Source organism: Notolepis coatsorum, assembly GCF_963971535.1.
Source record: "Notolepis coatsorum genome assembly, chromosome: 3".
Taxonomy (NCBI): Eukaryota; Metazoa; Chordata; class Actinopteri; order Aulopiformes; family Paralepididae; genus Notolepis; species Notolepis coatsorum.
Window position 1 is genome coordinate 178667063 of NC_140167.1, and position 15790 is coordinate 178682852.

At 44.4% G+C, this 15790-nt stretch overlaps 1 protein-coding gene across 2 annotated transcripts in view; it reads left to right on the forward strand.

Moving 5' to 3' along the window:
- rif1 (replication timing regulatory factor 1) overlaps positions 1-15784 on the forward strand; it is an 89428-nt gene extending 73644 nt beyond the window's left edge. For both annotated transcript variants that reach the window (XM_084310221.1, XM_084310222.1), the window contains exons 20-35: positions 61-210; positions 367-466; positions 757-1064; positions 1295-1497; positions 2359-2452; positions 2957-3088; positions 3574-3716; positions 3814-3903; positions 4008-4065; positions 4282-8187; positions 10476-10604; positions 11077-11163; positions 11317-11432; positions 13447-13600; positions 13781-13907; positions 14471-15784. In XM_084310221.1, coding sequence (XP_084166347.1) covers positions 61-210; positions 367-466; positions 757-1064; positions 1295-1497; positions 2359-2452; positions 2957-3088; positions 3574-3716; positions 3814-3903; positions 4008-4065; positions 4282-8187; positions 10476-10604; positions 11077-11163; positions 11317-11432; positions 13447-13600; positions 13781-13907; positions 14471-14751 — 6078 coding nt within the window. In that variant the 3' untranslated portion in view covers positions 14752-15784. The remainder of the gene's footprint in view (positions 1-60; positions 211-366; positions 467-756; positions 1065-1294; positions 1498-2358; positions 2453-2956; positions 3089-3573; positions 3717-3813; positions 3904-4007; positions 4066-4281; positions 8188-10475; positions 10605-11076; positions 11164-11316; positions 11433-13446; positions 13601-13780; positions 13908-14470) is intronic.
- The last annotated feature ends 6 nt before the right edge of the window (positions 15785-15790 follow it).

The following is a 15790-nucleotide window of genomic DNA, read 5'->3' on the forward strand; positions in this document are numbered from 1 at the left end:
TTTGCTGTTAACTGTATCAACAGTTCAGTTGATGTGGATGGCTCTGTTATGTCTCTACAGATGACCCAGAAGTCGATGCTGAGCACGTGGTCCAAGCTGTACAAGGTGTTTGCCTGCTGCTCAGCCTTGGTGATCACAGCTGAAGAGAACATCTGTTGTGAGGAGCTGTGTGCCAAGATGGCTGCTTCCTTGGACAAACAGGCCCTAGTGGTGAGTAGGACGGGGAGAGCGAGGAGCAGCCAACAGGCATACTAAGTCGACAGCTGTATGTCCTGAGGAATCTAGATAATGAAACTATGTAGTGCATTATAGCAAAGGAGCGTCGTTATAAATGTATTTATTTATCGATGCCATTTGATCCTAAAGATTCCTTCAACGTTGGAGGCAGTTGGCAGTATCCTGCAAATCATCGTGGAGTGTGTGGACTTCTCTCCTTACGCGCCACAGTTTCAGCAGAAGATGAAATGTAAGGACATTTTTTATCTTTTGTTTGGCGTGCTGTCGACATGGACACTTCACTGGAATGGTCAGTTTTTAAAGGGTTGTATTGTGTTGTCAATGGCGAGTAACCGATCGGAGGCCAATCAGTCGGGCCTTACTTTCTACGCCTAACATGATACATTTGACATACGGTAATCTAATTTTTATTTAAAATGTAGTTCTCCCAAGTATGGAGAGTTGGCAGTTCTGAACGCAGTCCTCTGGGCTGTATTGACTATTGAATGTCAAATAATCTCTCATCTACGTCTCCTTCAGCACCACGTACACCTATCAACTGGAAGCGTAAGAAGAGCAAGGCTCTGGGGAACCTGTCCACCTACCAGTCTCTCCTGCTGCAGTGTCTGGAGACGTTCCTGTCCCTGCAGGACCCCGAGGTGTCCTCTGAGGTGTCCTCTGAGTCCACAGGGCTGTCTCTGGTCTCCATCCTGTCCTCCGTGTTCACCAACCTGGCTCTGGCTCCAGCCATCCAGGAGGCCCTGGTGGCTCTCACTGAGCCTCTCACGCAGCTTTATAAACTAGCCTCCAGTGAGCCGCCCAGGTTCTCCCTGCAGTTTGTGTCCAAGGTGTGGTAGATGTTTCTAGAATTACTGCACGCGTAAAATAACTTTTTTTATTTGCGCAAACATGCCAGTTACTTTAATCAGAAACATGGATAGAAACGTATGAAAATAGATATAATAAAGAAAATGTTGTCTCTGGAGGAAAATGGCTTTCAGCTCCATCTGAAGACCCTGGAGTTCCTCCCCGTCTGCCTTCCTGAAGATCTTCTCCGTTTACCTCGTCTCCCCTCTAGCTGGAGAAGCTGCTTGGTGAGGTGCTTGGCTGCCTACAGACCCGCTGCACTCTGACCTACGATGACGCGCTCCTGGCTCAGCTCTCCCCTCTGCTCTGCGTCCTGTTCCCCCATAAGAACAAGCAGCTCCGCGTTCCCCTCTGTCAGTTCTGGAACGCCACCTTCGCCAACTCTGCCAACCTGGCGTACCCAGATGAGCTCAGGTAAGAATCTGGTGGTTTAGTAGTGTTTTCTTTTTTAAGATTCGTTTTTAAATAATTGATAGAATACAAGAACAGTGTATTTTATAACTGGTTGTCTACTACAATGTGTAAATGTTTTTTTTATTTTGATCACATCTTTTTAATAAAAAAAAAAGTCATATAACAAGACATACCAGAACACAATTAATAAATAATATAAATAATAAATTAAGGAGTAAATAAAATATATATAATAATAAATAGATCAACAGTTAATAACATTTTTGGTCACAAGACAAGAGAACAGGACAAATTATTTATATATATAATTATAAAAATACAAAAACATATATAATAATATGTACAAAAATTATAAAAAAAAAAAAAATGCTAAAAGACACTTCTCCCTAAACCCACCCCCACTCCAGGACGCGTCTATACTTTCGACAACAAATGTTTGTTTCCGCGTTCGAGTTTTGCGCTCTGATTGGCCAGGTCATGTGACATGTGCGCCAATCGTGGGACGGCAAGTGCGGCGCATTTCCGGGTCTAACAGCAGCAAACTACCTAACGCCTAGTTTATCACTGGTTAAGCTCAGGCGACTCTTTCGCAGTTGGTTATGGTTAGAGTTTGGAATCAGGGCAGGTGTTCTATCGCCATGCTCTAAGACAAACTCTAACCTTAACCAACTTCGAAAGAGCGCCTAAGCTTAACCAGTGTAGAAACTTGCGGTCCCACAATTGGGCGTACATGTCACATGACCTGGCCAATCAGAGACGCGGAAACAAACATTTGTTGTCTAAAGTATTCAGGCCTCCAGGACCTCGCAGGACCAACCATCCCGATTACAATGTGTAAATGTTGTGTCCCTTCCCTCACAGACCCGTCCTGAGCCAAGCAAAGCAGAAGACCCCCCTCATCCTGCCTGGCTTTGAGGCCGTCAGTGTTCCAGAAGAGCTCAGTGGACCGGATTCAGTAAGTTCGTTTACTGATTTCAAACTAATCATTATGTTCCATCATATAATTATCGATACATGCCACATGCATTCTTAACCATGGATGATTGTGAATATTTCCATGCCACATGCATTCTTAACATGGATGATTTGAGTATACTCATGCATTCTTAACCATGGATGATTGTGAGTATACTCGTGCATTCTTAACCATGGATGATTGTGAGTATACTCATGCATTTTTATTTAACCATGGATGATTGAGTATACTCATGCATTCTTAACCATGGATGATTGAGTATACTCATGTGTAACCATGGATGATTGTGAGTATACTCATGCATTCTTAACCATGGATGATTGAGTATACTCATGTGTAACCATGGATGATTGTGAGTATACTCATGCGTTCTTAACCATGGATGATTGTGAGTATACTCATGCGTTCTTAACCATGGATGATTGTGAGTATACTCATGCCACATGCATTCTTAACCATGGATGACTGCTCTTGTGTGTACAGAGTGAGAGTTCCCAGTTTGAGACCAAACTGAGTGGCGTGCAGGTGTCCTCTGTAGGGAAGAGAGACTCTCTGCTGGCCAGGGCTTGTGAGCTGAAGGAGAGGAAGTCGAAGACCCCGTCCAAGCCTGTGTCGGTGAGAACCTCTGCCCTCAGTCATCCTGCCAAACCCGTCTCCACATGCTGTAGACTAACTTGTTATTTATTTAGGAATATTCAGACTATTCTACCATGAAACAATTGGCAGTTATTTGCTTCAGCAACCAAAAATGTCATGCACATTGAATTGAGATATCAACTCTAAATAAGGTACAGCATGCACACAAACATACATATAAACAACTTGCATCTGCACATAGTCTCCAATGTTTATTTATACCTACTTCATCCTGCTGCCAACAGTAGCATGAGCCTACTTTATCACTGGCAAACACTGTTTTAATCAGCCCTTATATAGTTAATTTGGTAAATACTGTCCAGGCTACTATAAAAGGTTAAGTGAGAAGGTTTTACAACACATTTCTTAGTAGTCTTTCTTGTACCCATGTCTGTTTGGCAACCTTTTTGCAGTATCATGCTACATTTGTACTGTACTAGCAATTCTTACCTCTACTTCAACAGACCAAGCTGGACTTTGGCTCTCCTAAGCCTCCCCGCAGAGAGGTTTTGGAAGAGGAAGCCTCCATAGACTTCGTCTTCATTCCACCTGAAACCAAAGAGAGAGTGCTGACGGAGCACCAGAAGGAAGTGAAGAGGACAAAAAGGTCAGATGTAATTCCTTTAATCTTGTCTCGAAAAGCAAATTGGACAGTTAAAATGTCCAGTGTAATGAAAAGCTTGTGTTTTCTTTGCGTTGTACAGGGTTGACATCCCTGCCATGTACAACAACTTGGATGCTTCTCTAGACACCACTGTTTTCACTCAGTACACCCAAAGCCAGGATGAATCAATGTAAGTGCTGACAATCTCCTACAGAATAACAAAATATCTCAACCCCGCTGACCCCCCTTTGAAGAAGCTTTGATGGATTACAGCTGTGCTCTTTTTCTCCCCAGGGACAAGTTGACATCAGATGAGAAAACGGATAATGTTGCAAAGGAGGCTCCAGTCGAGGTAACGACAACCCCCCGTCTTGAACAACAGAGCGACATTGTTTTACACCAGTCGCCCTTAGGACCCCACCAGGACTGGCTGCGGTCCCTGTTTGTCTTTAGTAGATTGTTTGTTTGAAGGGAAATAGGGAAACATGTGGGAGCTTTCAGACTTTCAGCTCAATTCTCTCCTGTGAGGAAATGTGTTTATAATATGTGTCTTTTTGTTTTTCCACAGGTTCAGGAGGAAGATGTAGAAATGGAGGAAGAAACTGAAATTCTAATGAAGGAGACGCAGGACTTTGTCAGTCCAAAGGCTACAGAGAACGAGGCAGAGGAACGAGACGAGCGGGAGCCTGCTGTAGAGATTATTCCTGAGTCTGCAGATGTTTCAATGGAAAATGACAATAGAGATAATTCAGCAGAGGACATGGAACCTAAAGATGGCATCAGTCCCAACGTCTCCGGCTCTTCCGACTTGGTCTTCGGCACTCCACAGAAACCCAGCAGCCGTCGTCAGTCCTTTATCACTCTGGAAAAATACATCGAGGGCAAGCCTGCCAGCCCTGTTAGTGTAACCAAGTTCACAGGACCCCTCAATAAGACCTCCAACAGCCAGCAACCGCCCACCCCCGCTTATCAGGCCTCCCAGGCAGAAAGTGGCACTGACTCTTTGGTTTCTCCGGGCAAGTCCTCTGAGACTGGAGAAACAAATCTACACTGCTCCAAAGCCACAGAGTCTTCCCCGGAGGAGAAAGTGGAACCGTCTGAAGTAAAACGTGTGCCAGAGAAACGGAGTACTGATGGAACAGAGGATGAGGATGACATCATCCTAGACACCCAGACTGTGGTGGAGGACAAGAAGAAAACAAAGAAATCTCCCGTAGTGGAGGATGCAAACAGTCGGGGAGAGGAACCCGAAAGCACCCTGGAGGATTCTCACTGCTCCCCGTCGCCAAACTCTCAGGGTGCCAGGAGGTCGGTACGCCGTAGGGTCAAGCCACTGCGCCCTGGAGATGAACCGGAGGAAGAGGAGAAGGAAGCGCAGAGAAAAAAGACGCAACTTGGAGAAGAGATTAAAGACGCCAGTCTGAATGACAGCCAAACGGCAGGCAGAACGACCAGGCGAAGCACGCAGGCTGCTGCGGTGGTCGAAGACGACGGCAGGAGCAAGTTGAGAACCAGGGGTCAGAGGGATAAGAGTGAATCAAGCCAAACAAACTCTCAGACCAATTCCAAGGTTGATGGACGCAGGAAGACCAAATTGTATAACTCTTCAGAGGATCTACTTGTCGAACACGAGCACAAGAGGAGAGGTGCCAGAGAGAAGGAACTCAGCCAGACTGACTCACAAATAGACACGCCCTCCGATAACGACGGCCAATCACAGGGCAGACTCGGTCGGCGGAGCAAAGCGGTTGTGGGGACTGAGGAGGAAGCTAGACCCAAGCGAAGAAGTAGGGCTCAGAAGGATGAAGATGTATCTAGCCAAGTTGATTCACAGGGGGCAACACATTCTCAGACACAAAGCCAGTCACAGGGTATGGCGAGAAGGAAGAGCACGGTATTGAGTGATTCAGAAGAGTTTGGGATTGTAGAACAGAACAAAAAGCCAAGTCGGAGGGATTCTCAGATCAACACTCCATCTGCTCAACCCGATGGCCAATCCCAAGGTAGAACAAGCAGGAGCAGTATGCAAAAGAAAGGTGGCACAGATGACGAGCTTAGTCAAGATGAGTCTCAAACGCTCACTCCATCTGCTCAACCTGATAGTAAATCCCAAGGTAGAACAAGCAGGAGCAGTATGCAAAAGAAAGGTGGCACAGATGACGAGCTTAGTCAAGATGACTCTCAAACGCTCACTCCATCTGCTCAACCTGATGGCCAATCCCAAGGTAGAACAAGCAGGAGCAGTATGCAAAAGAAAGGTGGCACAGATGACGAGCTTAGTCAAGATGAGTCTCAAACGCTCACTCCATCTGCTCAACCTGATAGTAAATCCCAAGGTAGAACAAGCAGGAGCAGTATGCAAAAGAAAGGTGGCACAGATGACGAGCTTAGTCAAGATGACTCTCAAACGCTCACTCCATCTGCTCAACCTGATAGCCAATCCCAAGGTAGAACAAGCAGGAGCAGTATGCAAAAGAAAGGTGGCACAGATGACGAGCTTAGTCAAGATTACTCTCAAACGCTCACTCCATCTGCTCAACCTGATAGTAAATCCCAAGGTAGAACAAGCAGGAGCAGTATGCAAAAGAAAGGTGGCATAGATGACAAGCTTAGTCAAGATGACTCTCAAACGCCCACCCCATCTGCTCAACCGGATGGCCAATCCCAAGGTAGAACAAGCAGGAGGATTATGCTAAAGAAAGGTGGCACAGATGAGGAGCTTAGTCAAGATGACTCTCAAACTCTCACACCTTCAGCTACTGACAGTCAGCCACGTGGTAGATCAAGTAGACAAAACAAGATGTCTACTGAAACAGTGGAGTCTGAGCATAATAGTGAAACCAAGTCAGTAGAGAGGGCGAATAGTCAGACGTACAGTACACCACAGACCAAACCTAGGGGCCGACCTAGAAAGAACAATGTAGAGGAGGAGTCTACCAACGGTCCTAGTTTAACGAATGTAGGTAAAAAAGAGAGTTCATTAGACGTTTTTTGGTCAGCAGAATCCTCCCAAAGCGAGTCCAGGATTTCTAAACGTAAATCGTCTCAAGGTTTATTAGTCAACATGGAGACATCTGAGTCTGACTCAGAAACTAGAGAGGATGTTTCTCCGGTCAAGAGAAGAGGCAGGCCGTCCAAATCTAAGCCCCTTCCTAGTCCGCTCACTCTTGGATCAGGGGGGGTATCCAAAGTTGAGCCGAAAGACATTGTAATGCACAGTTCTGAATCTTCTCCGAAGGAAGATCGCCAAAGCACACCTAACAGCAGCGCCTTAGAAACCAATAGTCTACAGGATCCAGAAGATTCATTGACGAGCCAGAATCTGCTGGTTCCAAGACTGCCACTGGTCACAAAGAACGTCATGGAGCAAAGTGAGGCAGAAAAAGAGATGGAGGTTGTCGAAGCTGTGGAGCCCGTTATTCTGGAGAAATCAGAGACCGAAAACACAAATCCCTCCGTATTAGAAAAACCTGATCAAGAACTGAAGAACAAACACGTTGACATGTCGCCTCGCAAGAGGGGTCGAGGGCAGAGGCACACCAAAGCAAAGTTGGCAAGCCCTGACGATGCCTCTTCTCAGGAGAGTGACACTGGGGAGTCACAGGTTCCTGAAAACCTGGAGTCTGATGGGACTAGTGCTGGACAACTTCAAGATGAGCTGCCCTTTGACCTGCCTGCTCCTCCTATTGGGTTGAACTCCACCCCGGACAACAGTGTGCCTATAGAACCAGTTTCACTACCCTCTCCGCTGGTGCCAAGTGGCTCCTTATCAGACGCACAGACGTCCTCCGGTGAAACGACAGAGAAACTGAGTCTGCTGGTGTCAGAATCTTCAGAGGAGAATGTCCCTGTAGAGGTTGTCACTTTGGAACAGCGGGTGGAACCCGTCGTCACTTTGGAACAGCGGGTGGAACCCGATGGAGAACATCCGAAACCCTCCAATGTTCTAGTGGAGGACAAAGCTGATGAAGATGCCATCAGTGAGTCTACTGGGCAAGACCAACCGGATTGTCCAAGTGCCTTAAATGAACCTCCAGAGGAGCAGTACACCTCTATCAAAGAGGACCAACCAGACTGCCAGGACACGAGGACAACAGTAGAGGAGATGGAAGTGCAGGGAGATGGTCAAGATATAGCACCTCTACAAGAGGGGGCAGAGAACAACGATGCCCCTGGAAGGCAATGTGAAGAGGAAGAGGAAACTCAAATAGACAACAATGACTTGGATCTGGTTGGTTCAGTTACCTCTTTGCCTGATGTCTTTGATGCCCCAGTGTCCTCGGAGACCACCTCTAAGGACTCTCCTACCAAGCAGGAGGGCCAGGATGCTGTAACTGGGCCAGAGGTCGACCAGAGCCCCTGTAGTGGTCGGACCAGGGGGTCTTGGACTCCCTCAGCCTCCCCCTCCACCAGCATTCTCAAGAAGGGTCAGAAAAGACCTCTGGAGGAAGAAACTCCCTCGCCTCTCGTAAAGGTAGCCACTTTATCAAACGTGTTGTGTAACTGAGGGGTACAATTCCCTGACTGTATTGATAAGTATGGTATCATTAAACCACTACCGCTTTATGTACTTTAACTACTGGCCACACAGTACATGATATAGATATGATGAACACTTTCCCACCATGAAACCAAGTCCACACAAATGTATAAATCGAATATTTAATATATAGCAAAGGGTATATACAACGTTCACTTAATGACATTTATGATTTGAATGCACTTGTAAGGCAAATGAGTATTCGTAGGCAAATCAACATTGAATGTCCAATCTCTGGTTACGCAGGAAGCAAGTATACAACCTGGTTCTTTAGGGAACTATAGCGATGGTACTTAAATGATTATAGCTGGATACACTAAAGGGGGTCCCGCTGGTTGTAAGTCAGTAGGGGGGGGGGGGGGTTAGGAGAGCCGCTGGCGATATCCCATCTGGCCAACGATTTCTTGGGAGAATTCAGAGTGCTGAACACGGTGCCCACAGAACCTTGGTCCACAGATGAATACAGTTGGGCCCTCTTGTAGACGGTAGCTGCCGGTCCACAACGAAGAGACGTGAGGCGACCTCACTCGGGTTAGAGCGCCGTCTCACCTGGACTCCTCTCGGGGGTAGTTCCAACACTTACCAGTGTTGGCTGTTATCCATGGCATAAATCAAAGCACCCAAAGCAAGTAGATAATCCAAGCCGTGTAGGGCTCGCCGTCGTCCGGGTAAGGTAATCCAATGTGCAGGTCCACTCGTCCTAGCCCAGAACTCCTCGGATGAAAGCACCACACGTGGTCTGCCCAGCCTGGTTAAGACTCTAGATAACGCGAGGAAACGATGGGGGTACTGCTCACTTTATAACTCTAACCGAACGATGCACCATACATAATAGACTATTATTAACTTAATAGAAATACGTCCCACTCGACGGTATAGTGCCAAACTATGACAATTCAACTATTAATCCACACGATGTCTCAATGCCATTCTGAGGCCAAGTTGACCATACTGCACCACACGTGTATCGTGGGTGAGGCTTAACGTCTTGCCACTAGGTTGGACGGTAAAGAACTAAGGGCTAAGGGACTAAAAGCAAGTTCTACTTTACTTGCGCCATATATATATGCGCTGTGAACAAATAGTACCATTCGTATTTCGCCAGACGTATTCCTACGCGGAACCGGGCTAGTAACGACATGTTCGTCGGCACGATTGAACTTGAACCAAGGGGCTTGGCTGCTGGCGCCAGGTTCTTGTCCAATGAGAGAATGAAACTATTATGGGCTGTTAGTAGACTAAAGGGATATTCAGTGTATATGTACAAGGAATATACAAGGGATATCAAACGATATACAAATACTATTAAATATATATCCATAAATAAATATATATATTCGGTTTAATCTGATCCTTCACAACATGTTGTCTAAATGTTGGGCTGCAACTAACGATTATTTTGGTAGTCGATTATTTTTTCGATTAGTCGACTAATCTAGCGATTATTTCTGTCACACCCTCCATCTCTGCTTCCTGTGGGCGCGGCTCCTTTTCCGGGCTCTTAGCAGACTTTTTAGCGTAACATAATAGACCGGCAGTAAGTTTGGGGGAACTAATGGGATAACTGGGGTTGCAACAAAAGTGCAACTAGGGCTAAAAATGAAATAAAATAATTATAATAAATAATATATCCTTTTTAGCAGACTTCTTAGCTTAACATGATTGATTGATTGAAAACTTTATTAACAGATTGCAGAATGGGTACAATACAGTACAACTCAATACACACAATTGTTAAGGGGATGCAGACCAGAGAAAGACTTTCGTCTTGTTTACATCAGGGTCCCCCATTTTCAATTCATCAGGACATATATGACATACATGACATACAGATAGTCAGTACTGCTACATCTATACATTTATGACATATCCCAGGGAACTAATGGGATAACTGGGGATGTTGTTTGCTCCTGACAAGAGTCTCAAAGTCTGGGGTGATGGTAGACAAAGCAACTCTGAGGTCATGCTCAATGTCTAATCTGTTCCTCTGCTTTGTCTTCAGCTGGACCAGAGCTGAGAAGCATCGACGCAAAAATTCGGCGCCGACGAGTTTTTATGTAGACTAATCGTTGCAGCCCTAGTGTTAAGACGCATTAAATATGTACATGACACAATACAAATCATAAATGTATGGGGTATACATTTGTTAATTTATTTTTACTAGGCTGAAACGGAGTCTTGGCCCATATTGTTATTTGACTTCAACTGTTCTTATTTCACAGTCCAGACGCGTGTCCTTCGCTGATCCAATTCACCACCAGGAGCTGGCTGATGACATTGACCGTCGCAGTCCAGTTGTCAGAAACAGCTCGCCAAGGTTCAAAACCACCACCAGCGGCATCCCACAGCCGGTATGTGATACATTTGTGAGGCCTAATTGCTTTAGTCATGACTTGACTAGAATTCTGTCAGCTGATAGGGGTACAAAATAGTGTTCCGTCAAATGATTCCGAGGTCCAGATGAACTGAAATGACCTAGAGGTAAAGAGGCCGACCACTAACCAAAAGGTCGCTGGTTTGATCCAGGAGGGTGTATTCCATCTGTGAGCTGGTGACTGAAGGGTGGCTGGTATTACATATACGGTGCCCACCATCCTGCCTAAGTGAACTTGAGCAAGGCACTGAACCCCAAAAACTGCTCCAGGGGGCATTGCACTGCCAACGACCCTACACTCCGACCTCTCTGATGAAATGCATATGTGTGGGGGACTGTGTGTATGTAATAAGGATGGATATGCAAAAAGACAAATTTCAATTGCCTTGTGTACAAAAAGTTAAATAATCTTCGGCCTATCTTGACTTGTTTCCATATGACTCTTACAGTGCATCACTACTCCAACAAAAGGCCTGCTCATTCTGAGTCCAAGGAACCTCCACAGCCCAAGATACAAAAGCTCTAAGAAATGCCTGGTATGCACCCCAGTTCATAAGAGACATTTAGCTTCACTATCAACTTTATACAGCTTTCAACCAATTTTCCTGTATGGTCCACTATTTAATGGGAATAATTGTCCTGGCCGTGCTGGAAAATTCAGCTCAAATTACTACACCATTATCTTCTAGATCTCCGAGATGGGCCAGGAGCCACGAGCGATTCCCAAGGATTGTGTCTACCCTGCCCTGGTTGGCTGCTCTACACCTGTGGAGGCTGTGCTGCCTCAGATCACCTCCAACATGTGGTTAGTGATTTTGATTTGATAAAAGATTCAAGATTCAAGAAAACATCAAGTATGAAACACAAAAAAGTCTAGACTTATTTCCATTGTGGTTGAGCAATACAAAACATGACTACAAATAACAATATGACAAACTACATAGACATGTCAATTTTAAGCGCAGTACAAACATAGCTACAGACAACAATGTACAATGTATCAGACAACATAGTGTACAACAAAGGGTTGATATTTCTGATTCACACTTTCTGTAATGATGGCAGAAAATAAGTAAATTATTAAGATGAACAATGTTCACTATTGTCTAAAAATGTAATGTTGGGAGTGTTTTCTATTTTTGTATTTTATTTTTGTATTTTTTAAACAAACACATAAACAAACATGACAACACACGATAAGATATACAAGCATTAATTGTCAGAGCACATCCAATGAGATCACATTTTAGTTAATTGTCTTATATAAGATATACCCCTAATACCTGTTATCTAAAAACCTACACACATATGCTCCAGCTCGAACCCCCCCCTCCCGGACCCCACCTTGAGAAGTACCTCCACTATCCCTCGCACCTAACCAGACACTACCATTATAAGCTAGCTTTTATTCTCTCCACCACTTCTAACCACATTGACATTTTGGATTCATTGAGACCCAGAATTCTTGCTGTAGATATTTCTTGATAAATCCCATCGAGATATGTAAGAAACCAAACTTTACGGCACATTTCTTCCGGTTGAAACCAGCGTGATGCGATCAGCTTTTTAGCTACTGTGATACCCGATAAAACCAATCTCTTTAGCTGTGGATTCACTGCAAACTCAAAAACATCATTCAATAGTAATACCGAGGGGTGTACAGGTATATTCCAAGATACGAGTTTTGATAATTGTCCTCCAGAATGCCTTAACTGGTGGGCAGTCCCAATACATGTGCATATATGTCCCTTCGTCCCCATTTGTACATTGGGAGCATTTGGAGTCTTGTTTAAGCCCCATTCTGCTCAGTCTTATAGGAGTCAAGTATGTCCTGTGAATATAGTTAAGATTGATTTGTTGATGATCCGGGTTCCTTGATGTAAGTCGGACATTTGCCCAGGCTCCTTGCCAATCAAAGTCATTTTCCAGGTCTGGTATAAAAAGATCCACCGCACAGAGAAATAAAGCAGATGGTGGCATGGCATTTCCAGATTTTTTCCAATATTTTAAGGCGTACACATTAAGACCATTGACAACATGGTTTGACCCCCAAGCATCAGTATCCTGGAGAAAATTAGAAGAAAACATAGTATCCCCACATAGACTGAAGGACATAGCATACACTAAACTATCAATCAAGCACTGTGAACGAAAATTTGGCCCCATAATTACTCATGCGATCCGGATATGGCGTGAATCACAAAAAAAAAATCCTAACCCACATAAATGGCACAATCATACTCCCTTATTCAATAACAATGCACTCTTAATTGAAAAACGACCTATAAGATTCCCTATATGGGAAGAGCAAGGCATACACTCATTAGGGGATGTTTTTAACAAACAGGGTTTTTGTAGTGATAAAGAAATACGCAAAAAATGTAATCTCACCAAGTCCACATGGCTTTTTTACAAACAGTTACAGCTATGTTTGAAGTCTCACGGTGTTCCATTAGACAGACCAATTGAACACCACAGATACCACAAATTCTTCTACGAAAGAGAGACATCGAGAGGTTTTGTTTCAGAATTTTATCATCAATTACTAACGTCCTCGTATGAAACCCTCCAACTAGACTCTGTCTGGAGGAGGGATATACCAGACCTGGAGTGTTTTCTATTTTAAAGTTTTAGAATGGTGGGGTCGAGTTCTCTTTGGTGATGTATCGCATTCACTCCTATGTGATTTGGATTGATTTTACAATTCCAAATACAAAGGCTGTCCAAAGGATTTGAAAACTTTGTGTATGGTGTTTCATCTCAAGTGTTCAATGTGTTCTCTTGACTTAAACACCTTGTCCTCCTTTTTTCCCCTGCAGGCCTCGTGGTTTTGGGCAACTAGTGCGAGCTAGGAACATCAAAACAGTGGGTGACCTCAGTGCTCTTACTCCTAGTGAGGTCAAGAATCTGCCTATTCGTTCTCCAAAGATCTCCAACGTAAAGAGGGCACTTAGAACATATCATGAACAACAGGTATGTAGGACTATACATTCTACCTCCTTATGCCACATACACTAATTTATATTTGATTTGTACTTATAGTAGTAAAAGTATTATTTCTATTTATTTAAACCATACTCAAGGGTTACTATGGATAATGACTTGATTGCCAGTTATATTTTGCATTTGCCCTTTTGAACCTCCTTCCTGCAGCGCAAAGGTCGGGGTGCTGATGAGTTGAAGAGTTTTGATGAAATGGAGAAGATGACTTCTGAACTAGAGGAGCCAATCACTATGGAGAACCTGGAGGAGGATGACAAGACCTCAGCTGAGCCTCTGGGTATGTTTCTTGGTTTTATTTGCTCAGTAGGCCTACAGTACATGAGCAAGGAAATGTGACCTGGTCATTTGCTGCCAAAACATGTGGTACACAGGACCTGACATAAAGTGCAGGTAGACTGCAAGACCATAGTTGGACAAACATCAGACGCATGTCCCCTGTTGCTGAAACACGTGGTTGCACTGGTTAGCACTGCTGCCTCACAGCAAGAAGGTCCTGGATTCGAACCCCAGCAGGGGACTTTTCTGTGTGGAGTTTACATGTTCTCCCCGTGTTCGCATGGATTCCTCTGGATACTCTGTTTCCTCCCACACCATAAAGACCTGCATGGTAGGCAGGGACTACAGATGGAAACTAGCTAATTAGCTCAAATCTGGCACATTTACATTGATGTGGAAACCGAAGATGTTCATTGCACTGTCCCTGGATAAAAAAATTTATAACAAACTTAAACAAAGGTCATCGCCTTCAGTAACTAATAAACATCCTCTGTATCCACAGCATGAATTCTCATTAGGTTTAGCATGTAAACGACGGTATGTTCTCTTGTCTCTTCGGTACAGCCATAGAGTTGGTTGACGAGCCCGTGCCAGTGGATCCAGAACAGGATGGCAGCAGGACACCTGACGGGCGCCCCAAGGAGCACAACTCTGTAGGGCACCTGACGCCAGAGTGTCTGCCGTCTACGGTGGAGGCCCTCCGCTCCAGGATGGAGTCGGAAGAACTTGACCACTGTTCTTCAGAGCAGCTGGTTCATCTGCACGATAACCTGCTCTGCATGGCGAGGAGCGTGGTGGTGGAGCTCCAGAAACGGCTGCTGTGTCGACAAGGCGACGCTCCCTGATGCCTCTTCTTCAGCTCTGCTTCTGGGGGATGAGGCGGGTTGTGAGGCGCAACCTCCATCACTTAAACTGCTGATACTAGTTCTAGGTGGTCATTAGTTTACAACACTTTAGTGTATGGGGGGCAACAGTGGCTCAGGAGGTAGAGGCAGTGTGTCGGAAGTGTCCTTGAGCAAGACACTTAACCCCTAACTGCTCCCGATGAGCAGGTTGGCCCCTTGCATGTCGCCTCCACCATCGGTGTGTGAATGTCTGCGTGAATGGGTGAATGTGAGGCATAAGTTGTAAAAGTGCTATATAAATGCAGTGTATATTTTTAAGCTTTGACTAGTTTGTACACCTTTTCCTAATATCTCCTATGTCATGTCATCATGATGCATTAGATGGTTGTGCATCCCTTTTATTTGTATTAATGTTATAAAGTACATCAATAAAACTCAAAAGTTATAGATGATTATGGGCTGATGTTCTGTTTGTTCCAAAAAGAAAGACCCCATCTGAAAATGGAGCATCTACTTTTAAAATGATTTGAAAGTTTAACAAAACAAAGTTCACTATTGGTAAGTGGTCCATCTAATATCTGAAATGACACAATGCAGTGGTAGTTAACAGCACTAATTATGTCAAAATCAAAACATTTTACATTTTAAATGTCCATGGATTTTAGAAAAAGTATTGAGATTTAGGATGATATAAAACCTTTTCCAAGACGCAGATGTACAATAGTAAAACTAACTGTATGGGCTACATTTACATCAGCAGAACATGACAATCTGATCTACTGATCATATCAAAGTTGGGAAATACTGTTGTCACCTAACTTTCTAATCAATGATGTGGCATGGGTCAAATCAGATTTATGCCCAGACACCAGAGGCATGTCTCAATGGCTTGCATATACACCTTCAGTTGGTGCCTCATTCAAAACAACATAGCTTGCATGGATTTAATCTTCAACGTGATCACACTGTTGAATGACTTCAGCTTTGCAAGTTCTAGGATCGTTTGAGAACCTGCTGGGAATTCTAAAAGGTATTCTGC